Source organism: Manis javanica, chromosome 1 (genome assembly GCF_040802235.1).
Source record: "Manis javanica isolate MJ-LG chromosome 1, MJ_LKY, whole genome shotgun sequence".
In the NCBI taxonomy this organism is placed as follows: domain Eukaryota; kingdom Metazoa; phylum Chordata; class Mammalia; order Pholidota; family Manidae; genus Manis; species Manis javanica.
Window position 1 is genome coordinate 74,776,925 of NC_133156.1, and position 21,911 is coordinate 74,798,835.

Below are 21,911 nucleotides of genomic sequence, written 5' to 3' on the forward strand. Positions count from 1 at the left end.
AACATGGTCTAATCAAGTCAACTTATGACTCAAGAATGTGATTACTGGTGTCAACCAAATTTACTCACCTTTATGCTTCATCATTATGATGCTCATTAGATGTTTCTCAAATCTAGCTTTTAGTTGTTTTTTCTATGACCTTCTTTAGAAGATAAGAAGTTATATAATTCTTCAGAAGATAAGATCAATGATATTGATAGTATTCAATGTAGAAATATACATTGTAATGATTCACTGACTGGCTTTATAGGTGGCACTCCTTTAAACAAACATGTCATAGATATGTCCTTTAACTTATTTTGCCTAAATTTTAAGTCAGGTCACTCACAATGTTCTCTAATATTTGAAGGATCCTACTAAAGATATTTTATTTACAGGATTTACCAGAAGCATTTTACATTATTATATTATATATTAATTTTATATAGACATATATATATAATATAAATATCTACATTTATTATATATACCACTATATACAATTTATATTGCACATGTGTGTGTGTGTGTGTGTGTGTATAAAATGTATGTATACATGTTATAAATTGGCTCCCTGGACACTGATGGAATTTATGGGTGGACTTTTGTGTGTGTGTGTTTTGTTGGAGTAAAATGGTCCATAACTTTCATCTAATTCTCAAAATGATCTGTGATCATCTCCTCACAGCGACCAAACAAAAATGCTTAGGAACCTATGTTTGGAGCTATACTGTAGCCATTAGCAAGTCATGCCAACTGAGCAATTGAATTGAAATGTGCTGTAAATATAAAATGCACACTGGATTTTGAAGAATTAACTTGAAATAGAGGATGTACAAAATTTCAATGTTTTGCCCATTTATTGCATGTTGAAATAATATTTGGGATTCAGTGGGTTAATTAAATGTATTGTTAGCATTAATTTACCTGTTTTTTCTTGTTTTTGCTAATATGGCTATTAGAAAATTTTAAATTACATATACGGCTCACATTATTATTTTGTTGACCACACTGGTTTAGGAAAAGTCAAGGCTTCATCACAGGCAGGTTGCTGATTATAGGAGGTTCCCACTAGCAAAATAATTTTATAATAGTTACAAAATTGGATCCTAAGAGAGGTGTTAGCAGAAATGTCAGACTTAACAGTGTTAAAAGCATAGATTTAAACTACTTTCCTCCAAATATTTCAGCATGATTTCATTTAGAGAACCTGAATCTGGAAGAAGTCAGATGTCAGCTCGAACCACTGCCGCTCATTTGCAGTAAGTCATGTGGCACATTTAGATAAGAACCTTAGGGCAGTAATGACTCAAAGCAAACTTTTTCTTTTAGAACATCAGTAAGATGCTACATTAAAAAACCCAGAAAACACAATGGGAAATATTCACAAGGAAATATCTCAAGGAAAACTGGAATCCCAATCATTAAAGGTTTATGGGTATGGTACTGTGATTCATGACTTTTAGTCTTTACCAACCCTTCATGGTGCCTATTGTCACCATCATTTTATAGATGTGGAAATAGGTTCAAAAAATTTGACTCAGGGCCCTTTGAGAATAGGAACTCTCTTACTCTCCACTGTGTACATGGATGCTAGTACTGAGCCTAGCCCACAGTAGATTCTCAGAGAATGACCAATGATGGATAAGAGACAGTTTACTGTTTCCAACACAAGGTTTCTTTTTGAAGAGTGTTTGATTACAACATTCTTGCTCCTCCCAATACCACATGCTGGAAGAGAGGTATACTTAACTATTTTTTTGAAATTCTCACCATAGATCAATGGGATATAAATGCTTTGACTCTGTCAACCAATTTTCGGTGTATTTTTTTTAGAATTAAGTGCAGAGCTGCACACTCCTTCCCACACCCCATTTTTAGTAAGGGTCTTCCTTTCAGTTGCTTCTGCTCCTAGGAGTTTTGAGTTTTCTCCTTGCCCCTCATCCCGGCTGACTCCTCCTTTGAGTTGGAGAATGCACATTTAAGAACACTACTCTGAAAGATCTGAAGGCTTTACTTATGAGGAAAAAACAAATACTAGATCTGAGCTCTTAAGTGATGAGTCCGAGTTGATCCAGGAATTCATATCCAGAGTCGGAATTCCTCCAGCAACAATTCCTGTTCCATTCAACTGATAAGCCTAGTTGAGCCTGACGCATCCGTTCACACCGACACACAAGCCCGGGCGCGCTCACACATACCACAGTAGGGTGAGTCTGGCCTCTCCCGAAGCCTAACCTGAAGGTTTGACAGTAGGTCGCACCCGGTCCCCGCCCCTTCCCCAAAAACCCGGGACAACACTTTATCCTCACGCCCAGAAATTCGAACCAAACACATTTCCTTCCCGGTCCTGCCCAGGCACGATCGCTCCCATTTACCGTCTTGTACCACCAGCTTGCGAATGCCATGGCAACAGGTTTGCTCTGAGATGCCGCGGGGCGGAGGACCCGGAAAAGACGCAGGGTGCTGTGTAGACGGTGCGGGACTCCCACTCCACCTGCCCTGCACTGGGGTGGCACTGAACTCACCAGGCAGGCAGCCGTCAGTGGGCCGGCACGTGGGCGGGGCACGGGACAGGCCCCGCCCCACCCGGTTGGGCTCCGGGCTGGTTTGGTAGATGCGTACCTCTGCAGGCAGCCGCACCCTGCAGCCCGAACTTTACGTGGAAGCCTGGATGCCGCGGTCGGGTTCAACCTTCCCACCCATTCTGGGGGTCCCGAATGAACTTTTTGCCCCTTTCATCCCCATCCTCGTTTCACCCACGTCTCACCAACCAACTTTTCCGGACGAGGGCCGCCCCCTATCCGGCTCGCGCCACGCCCAGCGCACTTTGGGCAGGCCCAGAAATCCCCGGCTACCTTCAGACACCTGCCGCGCGGTGAGCGCGGAGTCTAGCGCCGCGGCCGGGGATGGGGCGCACGGGGCTACGGACCAAGCAGGCTACGCCCAGAGGCGGCAGCCCTAGGCTCCGGCGCCCGGGTCCTCCCGGCGGTCAGCCTGCGTCTTCGGCAGGAGCGCCACTCACCTCCTGGGCTTGGCGGGAGGCGGCAGCGCGCCGTGGTCGCGGGGACGCGGCGGGCTTCCGGCCCGGTTGGGACATGGCGAGGCTGTTGCGAGTGCTGCCTCCGGGACAGCGCAGCGGAGACTGGAAGGGAGGCCCGGGAGGGGAGCGCTGGGAGGAAAGGAGGGAGAGCGCGCAGGGCCGGCGGGCGCGCCCGTGAGGCAGCTTTTCCGAACCAGCCCGAGCTCGCGGGGGCTCCCCCTCGGCCCGCAGGGCCCTCCCCTTCCTGCCCGCTCCTGGCTGCGTCCTGCAGTGGAGGTCCCGGGCTCCGGCCTGAAACAACACCCTCGCCCCTGGGTCTTCACCCAGTGACCCTCCCCGCCCCCCCAGGACCGCTCGGTTCCCCGTGAGTCACAGAGAGGAGGGGCTGGAGGTCGTGGGGTTCCTCCCTTGTCCTGCCCAGACTTAGCTTGCCGCTGTGCAACGCCAGAGCGGGATCAGGGCGTGGCCGGTCCACGCCTTCACCCTTCTCCCTAAATCTCGAGAATTAGGCACCTTTTCTGCAATCTGCCCCGGTTTAGCTAAGAGAAGAATTGGCCAAATCAAATCTGGCCCAAACCCGGCCTGTCTAGGTAAGGAAGAGGATCACAGGAACGAATTGGTCTCCATGTGTGCGTGCCTGTGTATGTGTTTTGCCATGTTCCTTTTTTGGGGGGGGGTGACTTTGAAAGTTTAATAATGTTTTATGGATTCCAATACAAACTGAAGAATGGTCCCAAATGTAAAGCCCTTAACCCTTTCTGAAGCCTGGTGAGTTTTGTTTTGGAGGCTGGATTGCTTTTTGTCTTTGGCTTATCTTCAACAGCACTTCCTGGTTTGAGGCTGAAGTGAAATGTAGCAAGCCTGACTAGAAAACGCTCCTCTGCAGAGACCGTCAGCCTGTGGTTGCTGGCGGTTTGTGATCAGACCCGACAGAAAAGAAAAACCCTGTAACCCTGCAATGGCATGGACACTTCGGGCCTTCAGATGACAGCTCTCTGTAGTGTTGTGTCTTAGACAGTTGAAGAGAGGCCAGATTATCAGGTAGGACTGGTCGTGCCATAGGGAGCTTGACAGAATGGAATTCTTTTCCCCTCCCCATCTCATTTTTAGGGATTCTGACATCCTTTTACTCAAGAGACTGGCTAGCAGCATTCTTAAGAGGGGAAGCAGGGAAGATTACTATAAATGCATTTCCTCTAAAAGGGTTCTGCTTACTACCTATGTATCTAGTATTTTCAATAACGAGGCAGCAGTGCAGGAATTTATACCTAAAAATGAAGCAACTTGGGTATAGGGCCTATGATTGTCCATTTAAGAAAAATGGATTGCCTGCATGAATTACATTTATAATTTGGGAAAATATGTCATAAGCCTGAAAAATCACTTTTATGATAATGAGCAAACACATGCAGTTATTTCAACAAACACAAAAACTATAGGAGTGAGGTGATAGGCAGCCACACCTCCAGACCCAGGAACTGCCGCCATTTCCTTATTCCGCAGCCTAGAGGGCCTAGATGTATTACTCTAACTCTGTAAGAAGATGGTTTTGTTGTTAACTTTGAGGTATTTTTCTAATGGAATACTAAAATTGAACTTCAACCAGTTTTATATTTCTTGAGTCTTCCTGTAAAGCACTGTGAAGGGAATGGCAGAGGGAGCAGAATAAAGATTAAAAATATGCATTTTTCTGCCTTCCAGGGACTTACCGTTTAGCTGAAGTCATGTGGTACATGTAACACAGGATCAATGGGTGACATTGAGAGACATACAGGTGTGAATATGTAAAAATGTGCTTCAGGACTTTGGGGTTCTGTGAGTTTTGTTGATCATACGATGGGAAAGGAGGCTGGAGTGGGCTGGCCGGTTGGCAGCATATGACCAGAAGAAGAAAAGACAGGGGCAATTTAGGAAATAAAAAGCCCACCTGGCTGGGGCTGCTGGTCCAAGTTCAGGAGTCTTTGATCCATTATCAACATATTGTTTACTAAGCAGCTACACTGAGCTATGTGATAACAGTTCATATCAAAATCTGCAAGAGATAATAACCTTAGCCTTTGGGCTTTGTTTAAGAGTTCACACTCTCATAAATGGAACAACTGTGAGCTAGATAATGCATAATGACTAGGAGTAAAGAAGAACTTCAAAGAAGCTAAAGAGAGTGATGTCTTCATGTTCTCTTGTAGTCAGTGAGGAATTTATAACTATGACACCATGACCAGCATTTAAGTATCTTGGGGAAGCTTGTTTTAAATATATATGACAACTTTTGCCACATTATTTGCATATATTTTAAGTAGTGTATTCCCTTATTTACTCAGTAACAAGCTGTCTGCTGCATGTCAGGCTCTGTGGAGGTACCAGGGCCTCCTACACTCAAGAACGTCACAGTCCAGTAGGAAAGACAGATAAGTCCACCAAACATGTGACTGTGGGATAGGCAGTGGCCAGAAGAGGTCCTCCAAGGGTGTTGTAGGACAAGCTCCCCATTCTGACAGAGGGTGAGTGGGCCGGGGAGCTAGGAGCCCAGGGGCTGCCCCCGCCTCCGCTCCATGTCTGACTTGAGTGAGTTGAAACCTCCTCTGAGTAATGTCCACGTTATATCACCTCTTCATCCCCACTACCACTGTAGCTATTCAGGAACTCATCACTTCTCATCAGGAAATGTGTAAAATGAGAAAGAAAGACAGGATGGAATCCAGAGAAGCAGCCAGAAGAGCCTCAGCCACTTCTGCAGTGGGCCAGAAGGGAGCTAGTGGAGAAGAAGGTGCTACAGGCCAAGGGAGGAGGGCCTCCTAAAAGGAAAAGGTGGTGCACAATAGAAAACGTCACTCAAAGACTGGGCCAGACAATTTATGAAGAGTGCCTATGTGATCTGATAGCTGTGACGTTTTTGGTAATCCAGCCAGTGGGTAAAATTGAGAAGGAGGGGTAATTTTGCATAGTCCCATACACTTTGGGTAGTATTTCTTTCTAAGCCAAACATACTCCTAGAAGGGAATTTATACCCAGGAAACCTGGACTTTCTGGCAATCTGAGTGCCCTCCAATCCCACTGAAATTTACCTGTCCTGTCATCTCGAGACTCTCAGCCACATTTGCTCCACTCCTTAGAGACATTTTCCTAAGTAAACTGGAAAAAAAGAATCCTTGTAAACAGTCAAAGACTAATTAGCAAAATATGCAAAGGTTCAGAGCCTCCTTTTCATTGTAACATACATGTGTCTGAGTAGGAGCTTCATGCTTCTGACTTTTGAATTATCCAGAAGAATGGCTTCAGTGGTGAAGTCTGTGCATGAAGGTGATGAAGGTATGCCTGCCGGCAGAAGAATATGTTTGCACCACGGGAGCACTGCCATGTGCTGTGGTCTGAATGCGTCCTGCCTGCCCGATTCCTGAGTTGGAATCCTAATGCCCAGTGTGGTATCATCACTAGGTGGGGCCTTTGGGAGGTGATTAGGGCATGAATGGGATGAATGCCCTTATGAAAGGTGTCTGAGAGAGCGCCCTTGCCCCTCCACTACGGGAGGATACAATGAGAAGCCTGTGACTTGGAAGAGGCTCTCACCTGACGGTGCTGGCACCCTGATCTTGGACTTCCATCCTCCAGAACTGTGAGAAAAGCATTACTGACATTTCTGAACACCCCAGCCCATGGTATTTTGTTGTAGCGGCCTGAATGGACCAAGACAGCTTGCTCCTCATGGCATACTGGGCTGTGTATGGATGGCAGATGGGGTAGGGCACAGGGAAAGAATGAGATGGAAGGATAGAGGAAGAGAGGAAGAGGAGAAGAGAGAGAATAAAGGGCAGATAGAGTCATGTTTAGTTCTCACTGCTGTGATACAGGAACTTGAGTCACATACACCTGTAGCTAGCCCCTCAAGTTTTACTCCTCATCCTTTAGCTATCCCTCCAGGTAGTAAGACACATGCGAAATATCTTCTCGTCCTTCAGCAGGACCAAATGTCCTACTTCTTGCCTGTGTGGACCAGAGGTCTGAGTTCATCTTTCCTTTCCAGGGCTTTATCAGGGAATGCTCTTGGGATCAACAGCCATGGGTGGTAAGGAAGGGCGCGCGAAGGGAGGAGCTGAGCTGGGCTGTAGTGCCAGTGGAAGCCTCACATAACCCTCAGGGAAGGATGAAGATGGCTTGCCCTTTAGAGTTGTCTGGGATTGGAAGAGAGGCCTGAACCTTTAAAACCTGCTTCAACCAGTCCTTGAATGTGGTTGAAGGGGAAGAGAGTATGGCTTCAGGGGAGGCACATGGCTCCCTCAAGCTGTGGTAGCCCCAAGGGGGCTGAGAGATGAGGGCCATCTGCTGGTGGCACTCCAGGAGCTGAGCTAAGGACTCTTGTCCTTGTAGGGGATTCAGGTAGCTTATCAGAGCCATTACACTTGTCAGTGCTGTATAGCACATATAACTGCAAATAGCATGGAGGAGGGAATAAATATTGCAAAAGTGTGCTGTCAGACTGCTATATAACAGAACATAAGGTTTGAAAATATTACCTACTTGCTTAGATTTCTCCACCTTTTAATATGACATTTAGCTTCAAGAAGGATCACTAAAGAACAGTTTGTTTCACAAAACTTGTGAGCTGTTAAAACTACTATCTAGATACATAGAAACAACAATTTTACAACTGTGATTGCTGAAAATGGTTATAAATAAAGAAAAAATAAAATTTTTATTTTCTGTTTTTGTCTAGTGGTATTAGAACAAAATAAATGAGTGCTCTATAGGTCCCGCAGTAGGCAGAGATAGGTGTAAGCCACCCCTGCTTGCCAGGAAGCTCTAGGTGCCTTCCACTGTTATCCATCCTCAGAGATGTGGGTTCATGAAAGAGCTGAGTTCTCAGTATGCTCCAAGACGCCCCGAAAGAACTAGCACTGTGTGAATCATCCCCTTTCATTGTTCACAGTCCTTGATGTCTCCTCAGTACTAACACGATGAAGCTTAGACCCTAAATATGGCCTTCCAGGGCCTGTAGGATCTGGCCTGGGAGGCCCCATTGGCAGCCTCCTGCCTTCCTGTGCCCTCCTGCTTTCAGATCCTGAACACTCCCAGCCCGTCCCAGTTCCTGCCCTTGCTAATTTCCCCTCCTCTGGAGTACTCCTTCCTTCCCATTCCTAAAGCTTTAACTTTCCCCAGCATTGCTGGGGTTACTGCTGATCACCCTTATAAAGCCCAATCCTAAATGCAGTTTATATTTAAAGAAACGATGGTGCAGCATCTCAAAAGCAATTAAAAGCATCTTAATCTTTACTGCAGTCCCTTTACTGTAATTGAAAATGCCCAAGTGGGCATACAACATAACACTCAGCAGAACATCTTAAAAATCCTTTCTCTCTTTATCTTACTCCCACTCTCTCCCATGCTTGGAAGCTTCTATAAACTCTTCAAAACCCAGCCAGATATTATCTTATTTCCCCTTCTACAATAACATTTTTCCTAGTGGGTTTAGAGGAGGTGAAATTGTTGTGAATATTAATACGTTCTTTGATTCCTGTCATAACTGTTTATTTGTACCACCACTTCCGTGATGAAAAGGTCCATTTCAGTCTTATTCACTGAATTTGAGACTATGCCTGGCACATAGTGTATCTTCAACAGATATTGTAGAATGAATAAAAATACATTACTGGGTTCTTCCAGTTAAACTCCCTTCTTCAAAAGACAAAATAAATAGACTGGAAAATTTAGAAATGCATTTATAAACAAAATGGTCCCTGATCACATAAGATCAGGAGGTCAGGAGAACTCTAAATACTCCATGGTGCTATTTGTATTGAATGGGCTCTCACAGTTGATAACAGCATAAACAAATCAGATAGGTGTAATACTTACCATGCACTAGTGACTATTTTTAAGGCTTTGCATGTGTTCAATCATTTCACCCTTATTAGGTGGGAACCTTTATTCCCTGTTTGATAGGCAAGGAAGCTAAGGCTCAGAGGGGTCGAGTAATTTGCCCTGGGTTCCACAGCTGCTCAGGTGTGCATTTGAATCAGACGTTCTAGATCTCTGGTCTGTGCTTCTAACCACTCCTCTGTATTTATTCTTTGCTATATACCAAACAAAAAATCATGGAGTGGAATGTTTGCATATGAATGGGATGCATGATGCTTTGAGGTGGGGGATTGTGATTATATTTCAAAATGAGTGATTTAATATCTGCAATGATAAAAGTGAATTTTTCTAAGGCACTTAAACTATTTTTTAGAGTTCACCTGGAGAATATAAAAATAATTCTTCCAGTCACAAAAGGTCATATATGATATGATTCCATTTACATGAAATGTTCAGAAGGCAAATCTATAGAGAGCAAGTAGATCAGTACAGTTTAGGGTTGTGAGGACAGGAGGGTCCTTTATGAGGTGAAGAAAATGTCCTAAAATTGGTTATTTACATGTCTGTGACTATACTAAAAACCATTGAATTTTATACCGAAAATGGCTGACTTGCATAACATGTGAATTATATTTCAATTCAGCTGTTATTAAAAAATATTTTCTTACACACCTGTCCTCAACCTGATGACTATGAATTTCAAAAGAACACTTCAAGTTCCTACTACAGTACAAGTCAGTCATTTACATTTGTAGTTCCTCCAAGGATTTTAGGAAAACACTCCTAGCAGGGTAATTTTGTTACTTGGCGGACCTATTGCATGTTGGTCAGCTACTTGAAGCAGTGAATGACCTGTAGGACAATTATCTTTAAACCTTTCAAAATGGCTATTACAAACAAAAGTTTATTTCATATATTTTAGGGGCATTTGTTCTCAGAAAATTCTTGTTAAAGTTATTTTTTCTAATAAAGTTTTATTTTTGGTACAATTTTAGACTTACAGGACAGTTGTTAAGATTCTCTGTGTAAAGTACAGAGAGTTCCTGGATTCATTTTCCCCTAATGGTACCATCTTACCTTACTGGGATACAATTGTCCAAATGAAGACACCAACATTGCGATATTACTAATAATTAACTGCTTCTTTTGGAATTCATTTGGATTTCACCAGTCCTTTCATTAATATCCTTTTCCCACTGGAGGTCCCAGTTCGGGATGACAGGTCATAGTCATGCCCTTGTGTCCTTGGCGGTCTGTGGCAGGTTCTCAGGCTTCCCTTGTCCTTCATAACTGCAACAGTTCTGAGAGGTGCTGAGATGTTTTGTAGAATGTTCCTCAATTTGAGTTTATCTAATTTTTTTTTCTAATGATTAGGCTGAGATTGTGGGTTTGGGGGTAAGAATACCACAGTGGCAAGTGGCTTTCTAATCACATTGTATGGGTTGGGGATACATGATATCCGTATACTCTATCACTTGTGATGCTAGTAGTGTTAGCCAGGCTCTCCACTGAAAGGCTATAATATCTCCCATTCTATCCTCTATTCTTTGAAGCAAGTCACTAAGTCTAGCCCACACTCAAATTATTCTTAAATTATTACTACTTTATTTGTTTCAAATGTAGTATGTACTTGCAAGATTTTCAAATATTACCACTATTAACTGGGATTCTTTCTAACTCTAACACTAAACTTTAATTTTATTAGATTCTAGTGTTTTGGAAAGATAAATACTCTGTAAGTATAAGACAGTATGACTGCTGCCTTCTAAGAGGTGAAATGTCAGTTTTGATAATTCTTCTTAAATAATTATCTTTTTATTTAAGATGAATATGAGAAAACAGTGTGAAAACATCTCAGATTTTGTTCCAGAGGATAACATGGGAGGATATTTTTTATAATCTTAGATTAGAAATCTCTATACAATATGACACAACCTAGAAACCTTGTGGAAAAGATTAATAAATCTGGCTATATTTAAATTAAAAAATTCCTCATAAAATATAAATGTACAAATAAAGATGACATAAAAACATAAAAATGACTATAAACCAATAATAGAACCAACAATAAAAACAGGACACAAATAGAGAATTCACAGAATAAGGATGATAAATGACTAACATGTGGAAAGATGTTCCAATCTGATTCAAAATAAGACAAAAACATATTTAAACCATGATGAGATACCATTTTTAACCTATGACATTGGGGAAGATAAAAAAGATTAACAATACATAGCACTGGAAATATTACAGAGAAGTAGGTCCTCTGCCACATTGCTGATGGGAATATAAATTGATAGAACAAATCTGGTTGGCAATTTGACAAATATCTGTCAAAAATGTTATAACTGCACGTATATTTTCTAGTGATTCCACTTTTAGGAATTTCTCTAACAAATATACTTGCATATGTATATGTATAAAGATACAAACAAAACTGTTAATTACAGCACTGTTTATAATAGTGAAAAACTGGACATCAACTAAGTGGCCACCAGTAGGGAACAATTAAATGTAGTAGGAAACAACCACATAATGGGATAGCATGCAGACAATCTATCAGAAAGATAGATTCCAATGAACTGTCTTGCAAGGTGTATTTTTAACTGAAAGGGGCCATGTGAAGAATGGACGGTATTCTAGTTTTATTTAAAAATAAAAAAGGATATATATTTTATAAATTTTTGATATAATCACATATCTATTCCTTATATTGGTTATTTCTGGAATGATCATGTATGAAATTGCAAATAGTGGTTGCCTCTTGGGAGACTAAGGATGTGAAGTGGAAAGACTACTTACCCTTCATTGTCTATCTTTTTTATTATTCAACTTACTTTTAAAAGAACAATACACAGTACTATTTTCATCAATTATAATTCTAGATGGCCAATAAATAAATATTATATATCAAGTGCATGTATAGCTTACAGGTTAAACCTTATCATTTAGAATTCCCAGAATTTCTGACTTTGCTTTGTTGAAGCAAAGTGTGCTTCTAGAAGTCATAGGAAGGGAAGGTTAATCTTAAATGATGCCCAACCAACCTCTCGGTTGTGAACTAGCAAATGAAAAGTTGTAATGAACATACTATTACTTGTCCCACCATTTTCTGGAATGATTTTGGGACTTGGGATTATTTTTGCTCTTATAATCTTAGTGGCTTGGCTTCCCCCCTGGGGACAAATGTGATGTTAGTGATGGGTTAAATGGAGAGGACGGTTGGGTGGTTTGCTGCTGCCTGGTGGCACACACAGACCTGAGAAGGAAAGTCAGCCACTCTGTTAGCAGCCCAGTTCTCCACACCTGCAGACTCAGCAGCATGCTTTTGGTTTCATTGCATTGTGTTTGTTAATTAGATCCAGTTCAGACTCTCAAGGCACTGGTCACACAAGGTCCTACACTGAGGGTGACTTATCACACTGGCATAGCATAGTTCTGTGGTGAAAACAGCCTTCTTCCAAAGACACTTCTTTGCTCTAAAACTGTTTTGGCTTTAATAGTATTTTTACTTACATGAATTTTGGATTATTTCCCAAGACATATCACTCTATGCTATTATAGCCAATATCACTTTTTATGATTAGATCATTTTTCTGTTCTCAGTGTTAAGGGTTGAATTGTGACCCTCCCCCACAAATAAATATACTGGAGTCTTATCCCTGTGCCTCAGAATGCAACCTTATTTGGAGATGGGGTTTTATGGAGAAAATCAAGTTAAAAGGAGGCCCTTAGTGTGGGCCCTAATCCAACATGATGGGTGCATAAAAAGGAGAAACTGGGACGTAGTTGTGCATGCTAGAAGAACACCGTGTGCAGACTGGAGTTATGCTGCCGTAAGCAGAAGAGCTACCAGAATCTAGGAGAAAGGCCTGGACCAGATCCTACGCCAGCACCTGCAGAGGGAGCATAGCCCTGCTGACATGCTGTTTTGGGGCTTCTAGTCTCCAGAACATGACAGAATAAATCTCTGTTTTTCTAAGCCAGGCTTAGCTATTGTTATGGCAGCCTAGCAAATTAATGCACTCAGGATGGCGGGGAATACTTGGACACAGTTTAAAAGACCCCAGTTCAAAATGAATTTAGACCTTCTATGTTTATTTCATATACTATGAAATGCCTCTTGTGAATTTGAATTCTGATTTTGGTATTTAGTCTAGAAAGAGTAAGCCTTTTCAACTTAGGTTGTGTTTCCACGACATTCCTGGGAAGAAAGGCTGTAGTGTCACCCTCCACTATATGGACATGATCATCCATGTTCTTACTCAAGCTATTTCTTCCTCTTTTTCAAAACTTGCTTTCAAAACTTGCCTGAAGAATCACTTCCTCACTGGTCTTTGCAGTCTAAGCCTTTCAGAACAGGGCCGCTTGGCAACACTCATTGCTGTATAGGGTCACGTTTATACTCCTGACCTCACAAGCCAATTTATTTCTCTGTGTTGAATTATAATATTACATTATATTTTTTTAAATGGTAAAATTTTTGAAGGGAGAGTTCCCTTAATGAGCACTAATAAATGTGATTGTTACAATTTGTATAATACTATTCTGTACCTCTGCCCTGTGAACCTGGGAATGAAATATATATATATATATATATATATATATATATGAGTGACATTTTTTCTGGTTACATAGAGCCAGGAATTCATCACCAGGTGGACTGAATCTGAAGCCCTGGCCCTGGAATTATACTCAGTAAAGATGGCCTGTTCAGCCAAATCTGGCTGATAAGCAGTGACTCCATCTGTTTTGCTCACTAATCTATCCCTAGGGCCTAGAAGAGTGTCAGCACATGGCAGGTGTGCTGTTCCTATTTTTGTTGCAGGAGTTGCTTATAGCTCTGTACACATATGACTATAGGGCTATAAGGACAGTGGCAATCATAGGGGAAGAAATCTCTCTATTCCAGTTATTAAGTTGAACCATGTAAGATGGCCTATGTTCAAAATTTTTGACCTACAGAGATGGCAATTTCAAAAGTTTAACCTTATAAAATTGGTAAAAGGATTTAAAGCTGATAGAAGGTTCAGTCTTTAGCTGTTTGTTTAAAAAATTTTTTCTCATGTCAGTGAGTGTTATATTCCCATTGGATCCCCTGGTTTCTGGATAAGGACAATCCATTGTTGTGTATCTGTCATGACATATTCTTGGCTTCAATGGCCATCTGACATTGCAGACATTTTACTTCAATAGGCATGGTTAAAGCTCTTTTCCCATGAAAGGCCACTGGTGCTAGGGATTGGGAATACAGTCTCTCACAGGATCCTTGACCACTTCTCTTAAATATTTGAAGCCAAAGGGACAGATTTTTAATTCTCTCCTTCCTCAATCTGCTGTGCTGCTCTGTGGCTCAGATCAACCTACTTTGCCACTTTGATTTCTGCCTTGATAAGTCAGCCTAGGACCGGTGGATAAGTCTGTCCTGTCATGAGAACTAGCTTCTGGTCTTCTGCCCAGAACTAGCAATGTGACCTTGACCTGGCAGAGCAGTTTCCTAATCAATGAAATGGGGTTATGTTCATCTTGCATACTTCACAGATTTATTGTATTCAAACTGTAAAATGCTATTCAAGTGTAATGTTTCTTTAGTGTTGCAATTAAACTTCAAGTCATTAGAGGTAGAGAAGGTTAGGTCAGCCTGGTAGACTTGGCAAATTAGATGGTAATGATGGTGATACAACAGCTAACAGTCACTGAGAACTTTCTCTGTGACACATACTATTCTTGATACTACAATTGAATATTCTCACACAATCCTTACAACAACATTGTAAGTTAGATGCTATCACTATCCCTATCTTATAGTTGAAGAAACTGAATTGCAGAGAGGTCAAGTAAAGTACACAGTAAGTGGCAGAACCACGCTTTGTATCCACGCTTGCGACCTGCAATCTCAGTGACATTTACCGCTCACCAGACATCCGTGCGCTCCCCGTCATCTCCTAGATGACCTTGTAATTCGATTGGCCTTGTAACTCCTTCTGTCCAGTGGGCTGGAAATTGTGAGTGATACGGGTCTTTTCTAAGTTGAAGCAAAAAAGAACGGTTATGAACTTCCCCCACTTTCCCTTCCCCTGCTGTAAGGCCTCAGGTTATACAAGGAAACCAGCCGAGGTCACTTGGAAGCAAGCTGCCCTGGGGAGCTGCTGGACCTGCAGTGGCCTCTGCAGACGCACTTCACGTGACAGGTATTTCAGATGGTTGGTCACTGCACTACAGCCTATCCTACCCTAATATATTGCTTCTTGAAGTAAATACAGTAATACTTTTTCTTTGCTTCTAGAAATCATAAATTGTGACTTAGAATTTGAAACTCAGCATCAGTAATCAGACAATTTCCTAACATGCTTCCTCTTCACAGACTTCTTGGCAGAATTATTTTGTGCAGTTTGCACAGTTCTCTTCTCCATTTTCTCTACCCATCAGCCTAAGATACACTTTATCTATATGTAATTTGTTTACCTACCTCCTACTGACCTGTTGTGTGTATATATGTGTGGTATATGTGTGCACATGTTGAAGTTTAGGTGGGAGAAAAGAAAGAAAAGATTACTCAGAATAATCTTTACTGCTTCCCAAATGTATACCATGCCTTTGAAGATGAGACAGAGGAGGTTTAGGAAGGTTATTTTTTTAAGAGACTAGAGCAAAGTAGATATTTAGAGTTGTACTTGGAAATTTATTTTCCTTGACTGATTATTGAGATTCTTTCTGCTATGCTGCCTCAGTATTGAGCTTGGATGACCATGAGGATAATCTCTTTCCAAGAATATTCGGAGAACATTTTTTGAATGAATAAACGTAGGCCCAAATAGGAATAGAAATAAATGTGGCTTTAGGGAAATGATGTTATTGATTCGATTCTCTTCACCCCAACTGTCTAAATCAGATAAAAATTTGCTGGGCCTCAGGCTCCTTTACAGCAAAGAGCCATGAAGTCAGGAAGGTGAACAACAACCTGTGTGTTTGGGCTGTGAAACAAGAACTAGGGCTTCTGGACCTCAGTCTGCAGAGGATGTCCCTTAGGCCTCTAAGACATTTGGACTTGGGACAGGGCATCAGTAATGTGCAGAGGGAAATGAGTGAGTGAGTGAGTGTGCGTGTGGTGTGTGTAAACTACTATTGGTCAGTTCTTATAGGTTTTAAAAATTGTAATTAATTATATCCTCCCCTCTGTTGCACTTCCTGAATTGATCCTCTAATTTTATTATCCTCTCTCCACAATCCTTTTTTTTGAAAAAATCTCACTTGAGGTTGGAAAGGGGTAGTTACCTTGCTGTGTGGGGTGAAAGAAGGGCCTGAAGTATTAACTGCAATCTATAGATTTTCACCTGTCTCCTTCTATTCAGCCCGTTCCCCACATCCAAATCCTGAATCTTCCCCCTGGCATTCCACTTCTGTCAGTAGCCTCTGCAAGGCTCTCATTTTGTCACTGTCTCCATTCTGTAAAAGTCAATTTACACTTCTCCACTCTCACTTTCTACTTTCTAAGAATGTGTTGGTATCTCATGTCTGTAATTGCCTCCTGTACCAGTCTTTATTCTTATGGGCTTATAACTTCCCTATTTGATTTAAATTCATTTACTTTTTATTTTGGATCAGAAGTTCCCTAAAACATGTTAAAAAAAATAACAACCTTACAAGGTATGAATTACTAGGCTCAATTTACAGATAAAAATACTGAGTCTCAGAGAGATTCAGTAAACCAAGAGCACACAGCTAAGTGCCAGAACTGTGACTCAAACTTATACCGAACCGAGTCCAAACCCACCTGCAGCTGTCACCTGGGCAGAGGGCTGACGACTATTGTCAGGGGTGGTCCTAGGAAGGCAATTCTGTCATATGAGGTTTAGGCAACCCTGAGGTCTCTTCCAAATCTGGTTGCAATGTTTGCCTTTGTTTGGTTTGATAATAAAAGCAAATGGGTCACAGGGATATTTTTAAGCAAAGATAATTGACAGCATCATTTTAGCTGAAGCATTAAATAGTGCTCAATTAAAATCCTGGGGGAGGGACATACAGCAAAAATGTGAATTAAGTAATCCATAGTACCTAATTATAAATTTATCTACAGATGCAATCAGCTCATGGCCACATACAAAGAGGAAAATACATGTTTGCCTATACTCTTCTCTGAAGCTTCTACTTAAATGCCCGGTGCCATAGAGCCTCCTGATACACAGCCTTCAGCCAAACCCATCCAAAGAATGAGTTATATGCCATTTGTTTACTTTAGAATCATGCTTGACATGCATAATTTGGACATTGGTCATCTTGCATGTGTTAAAATGATGCAGTGGAAAACATAAGACATGTTGCTTGAAGTATCCCAGAGAAAAAGCCAGGGATAGAAATGGTGGTCACAGGGACCCCAATGATGAAAAGCTGATTATTGCATCTTTCAGAAGGAGAGAACACATTTATACATAGCGTAAGCCTTTACTTGACTTCATTCAGATGTTACCGAGAATAAATTTATCAATTAATAACTCACTGCTATGTCAGAATTAAGGGACCAGAAAGATGAAGAGTAAAAGAAAAATAAGAAAGTATGATCTGAATCTTCAAGGATATTGCAATACTTTTGGAAATGGAAGCTAACCTGAACACATGAGAAGAGTACAACTCAAGATTACCTAGGTTTGTGCTAACTTTTGTGAGGACTTAAATTATGGAAATCTTTAAAAGTCAGAAGGGTTTTGACCTTTCCCTTTGTATTTTTATTGTACATTATGTATTTATTGAGAAATAATTAAGAAACATAAACTGGGAAAATAAAACTAAGATAAAATAACTAAAAAATCCTAAAACACAGTTAATTTATTGAGATATAACTTAATAGCTCTGTAATGTACATACTATTTTATAAGTGTGTTTTCACTTAACATAGGATCCTGGTCATTTTGCAGTGTCAGAAACTGCGTAGTAGAAACATTTCAAGGAGAACAAAAAAGGAAGAGAAAAATGTGGGGCAGAGGAATTGGCCATGCCTCATGGTGGGTGGGCTTATGTTGGACCCTGAAGAATATGCAGAATTTAGGTAATCAGGGGATGAGACTCCAGAAGAACAGCAGAAATCTTGAGGGAAGGGAAAGGAGCCTGGCTTGTGCCAAGCTGCGAGGGGACATCTTCCAGTGGGCAGGCACCTGGCTTCCTGAGAAGGGCAAGTAAGGCTGGAAGGATGGCAGGCAAGGAGAAGGTTTAGGACAACTTCTCCTTTTCCTCTCTGAGAATAAACCAGGGAGGAATGGGTCTGAATGGAGCCCACAGCCACAGGGGTCTGCCTTGTCCCACAAAGAGAATTGCTAAAAGTGATGTGCAGTAGCGGGAGGACTTTTCTAGTTATGCTCTGAATTTGTCAAGACTCTTTTGTTGTTAGTAACAGAAAAAGCTCATTATACTAGTTTAAAACAAAAAGGAGAACAGATAGGATATAAGGGGCTTCCCAGAACTAAAAAGCTGTAAGCAATGGGGCCTCACCTGAGCCTGGAACTCATCGCGGGAAGGCTGCAAGGAAGTTCACCCTCCCGTGTCCCCATCTCATCTGGCTTCCCTTGCAGGCCTCCCATGTTCTTTCGCTGCAGGCTGGCTTGCTGGGCTGTCAGTTCCCATAGTGAATCCCAGGTCTACATGCTTCATGTCACAGCTCTTTCACTAAGAGAGTTTCTCTGTCTCCTTCTTAATTTCTCTATCCATTCCCACTTCTGAGTGAGAAAAGCAAACCCATTTGGGTCAGTTCAACACAGGCCTACTCTTGGTCCAATCAACAGAAGGTCAGGAGGAGGGGCGTAGATATGGCCTAGCAGGCTTTGGGATTCTGTTCCAGAGAAGGAGGAACCAGAAAGGGCTGGAGGATGCTCCAGACAGTCCCTGGTGCCTGCTCTCAACTCTCCTCTCTCCAGAAATTAGTGAGTCACTTATGTATTGGGTTAAAAAATCAAAATTATGCAAGTGCCCAAAATTACTTTGAATATTGTAATCAAAGAGACATTTTTGCTCAACCAAAGAATATCTGGACATATGACAAACTTGCAGGCCATTGAAGAACCTCTTGGAAAGGGTGCATTGCCCTCATGTGACAGTAGGAGACTCAAAAACAGAAACACAGGGAAAAAAATACCCTAATACCATTAACTGTGTAATGTGAAGTGATAGGCAACAGTAAGATGAAGACTGACAAACACCAGAGAGGTGCAATGGTCATATACTGATACACAAAATCTTGCTCTGCATGAAAGCTTTATTTTCTTGGTTAAGTGTCCCTGAAGTGTTTGGAGTGTCCTGTGGTTTGGGTGTGGTGGAAGCCTGGGTGAGTCACACTGATGACCAATTGTGGCTTCTTTTTCTCTATAGTTAAGAAATATTGTTTGCTCAGCATATCAGCCCAGTCTAAGGATCTTCTGGATATGCTACAAGAAACATTTATTAATGGTAAGAGACATGCTGAGAGAAGGAATGAGGACAAGGCCTAGGGAAAAATTAGATGACAACTTTTTGAGTAGGAGGGATGGATCACTATACATGGAAAGAATAAGATACTTAATTTGAAAACTTCTATATCACCAGAATGTAATAATGCTTGTAAATAAACCTTGATTCCTACAAACCAGTTTGTCTTGGTAAATTCCAGACAGAAACAACACATTAAAGGATTCATCATGTTTTGTTTAGCATTTGAAGCGAGATGTTTGCTGGGAGATGATTGGGCTGCTAAAATTTTTACATAGAGAATTAAGTCAACAAAATGATGTTTGTGAGTGGGAGAAGAATGGAAGTTAGAAGAAAGCAATATATTTCAAGATTATGATTTGATTTCCTGAGATACACTTGCCAGGCAGAATATTTAATCGTGTGACCCAGTTTCCTGTGGTCCCTCTAGGTCAGATGGGCCATAATGAGCTCGTCACTATCCCAGGAGCACCACTGACTTGGGGTCTGGTATATTCATTACCATGAATGCATCATCCCAAACATGTTTTCTTTGTTGCCTAGCAAATACTGGAGTTGTTTCAAATAACCAGCCATTCTATCAGCACCTATGCAAAGTAAACAAATAATAAAATCAAGTGCATATTTCCTGAGGAAAAAGAAAAAAGCATCCATTCTCAAGAATGACCAAATCAGGGTAAATTGTGGCTGCTGGCTCAGTCAGATATGTGGATCTGGATCAAAGCTTTCCTAGAGTACAGCTCAGCTATGGATCGTCCTATGATCTGGATGATGTCCGGAATGCTGGCTGAATGGGAACAGATCTAAAACATTTGTCAGCTGGATAGGAGGTTGCTTCTGACCTAGGATCCAGCCAAAACCGGTTTGCCCCGTCCAGAGGGTGCTCTGAGTTTAAAAGTTTTAAATTAATAATAATAATAAATGCAATGTAATAATTGCAGCATTTGTTGCATAATTATCATACATGAGGCACTGTGCAAAGTGCTTTAATACATTGACTCATTTAATCTTCAGAATAACCGAAGGCAGTGAGTATTCAGTTTTATTATCCATAGGTAACAGATAAGGGAACTTAGGTTCAGGGTAATTAAGTAATTTGCTCAAGGTTATACAGTCAGTAACTGGCAGGGTGGGGATCTGAACACAGCTGTGTGGATATAAAGCTCTTATGCTTTAGCCACTAAGCCAAAATAGGCCGCGATGTTCACCTTGGTGTTTACTTGGCTCTGTCCTTTACTTCTCTATAGGAATTCTGATTTGTATATATTTGTGTGGAAATCTATTTCCAATCCTTTTTTAAAAATTATTTAAAAATTTTAGAATAGTTTCAGTTTTACACAAAAGTTGCAAAGAAAGTACAGAGAGCTCACATAGAGCCTGCTTCTAGTTTCCCCATTGTTAACATTGTATATGACCATGGTGTGTCTGTCACACCTAGTGAACCAGCACTGGAATGTTGCTGTCACCTAACATCTATGCTTCATTCTATTCCCTTAGTTTTCCCTGATGCTGTTTTCCTGCTCTGGAAGCCCGTCTCGGTGACCGTGCCATGTGCAGTCACCATGTCTCCGTAGGCTCCTCTGCACTCTGAGGGCTTCTCAGGCTGGCCTTGTTTTTGATGAGCTTGATTTTTTGAAGGAATATTGCTCAGGTATTTGTAAATTGTCCCTCATTTGGGGTTTGTTGGGTGATGTTCTTCTAGTCTGGGGTTATGGGTTTTTGAGAGAGAGGACCAAAGACGTGAAGGGTCATTCTCATAACATCATATCAAGGGCACATACTTACCAACATGATTTATCACTGATGATGTTAGTCTTGGTCACCTGGCTGTTCTGCTTGTCAGTTTCTTCCACTGTAAAGTTATTTTTAAATACTTTACCATACTCTTTGGAAGCAAGTCGCTAGACACAGTCTACACTCAACAGGTGGAGGGTTAAGGCCCACCTCCATGAGAAAGGAGTACTAGTTGGAGTTAGTTAAATTAGCTGGAGTTTTCCTATATGGACTATTTGTTTATTCTCCCTTACTTTGTTTTTTCAGTTATTTATTTATATAAGTATGGACCCACGGATATTTATTGTATACTTAGGGTTGTAATCTAATACTACATGAATTATTTTGTTGCTGTAATTGCTCCAGCTTTGGCCACTGGGAGCTCTTTCAGGTCAGCTCTTGTTTCCCTCTGACATGCCCCATCATTTTGTTTTGAATGCTCCCTTACGTTCTGGCACTATAGGATGCTCCAGGCTCATCTTGGGTATGCTTTTTCCCCAAAACTAGACTTAGACATTTCTTTAAGGGCCCTGATGCCTTTTATTTGAAAATGGCACTAGAAACCAAGATCTGGGTGCTGAGTGTGACCAATGCTACTGGGATGTCATTACTTCTAGGACAGAGCTCAAAGGACAGTGCTGGAAATATACATATACTAACCAATGTTTATACATTTATTTATCCTTATTACTCTATCTGTCCATGTGTATTTATATTAAACTTAACATGAGTCATACTGATGTCCCTACCTCTAATCTATACTACCAGATTCATTAGAGCATTCTATCTTATTTATCCATAATTTTCT

At 41.3% G+C, this 21,911-nt stretch overlaps 1 protein-coding gene across 10 annotated transcripts in view; it reads right to left on the reverse strand.

Annotated features, from left to right (window-relative positions):
• The window catches only part of CAST (calpastatin), a 130,195-nt gene extending 126,898 nt beyond the window's left edge, over positions 1-3,297 (reverse strand). For 8 of the 10 annotated variants that reach the window (XM_037012161.2, XM_037012153.2, XM_037012154.2 and 5 more), the window contains exon 1: positions 3,005-3,297. In XM_037012161.2, the coding sequence (XP_036868056.2) occupies positions 3,005-3,079 (75 nt within the window). In that variant the 5' untranslated portion in view covers positions 3,080-3,297. Of the gene's footprint in view, positions 1-2,357; positions 2,516-3,004 lie in introns of those variants that run through there. The other 2 variants (XM_037012157.2, XM_037012152.2) reach the window with 1 other exon arrangement.
• Positions 3,298-21,911: the final 18,614 nt, after the last annotated feature.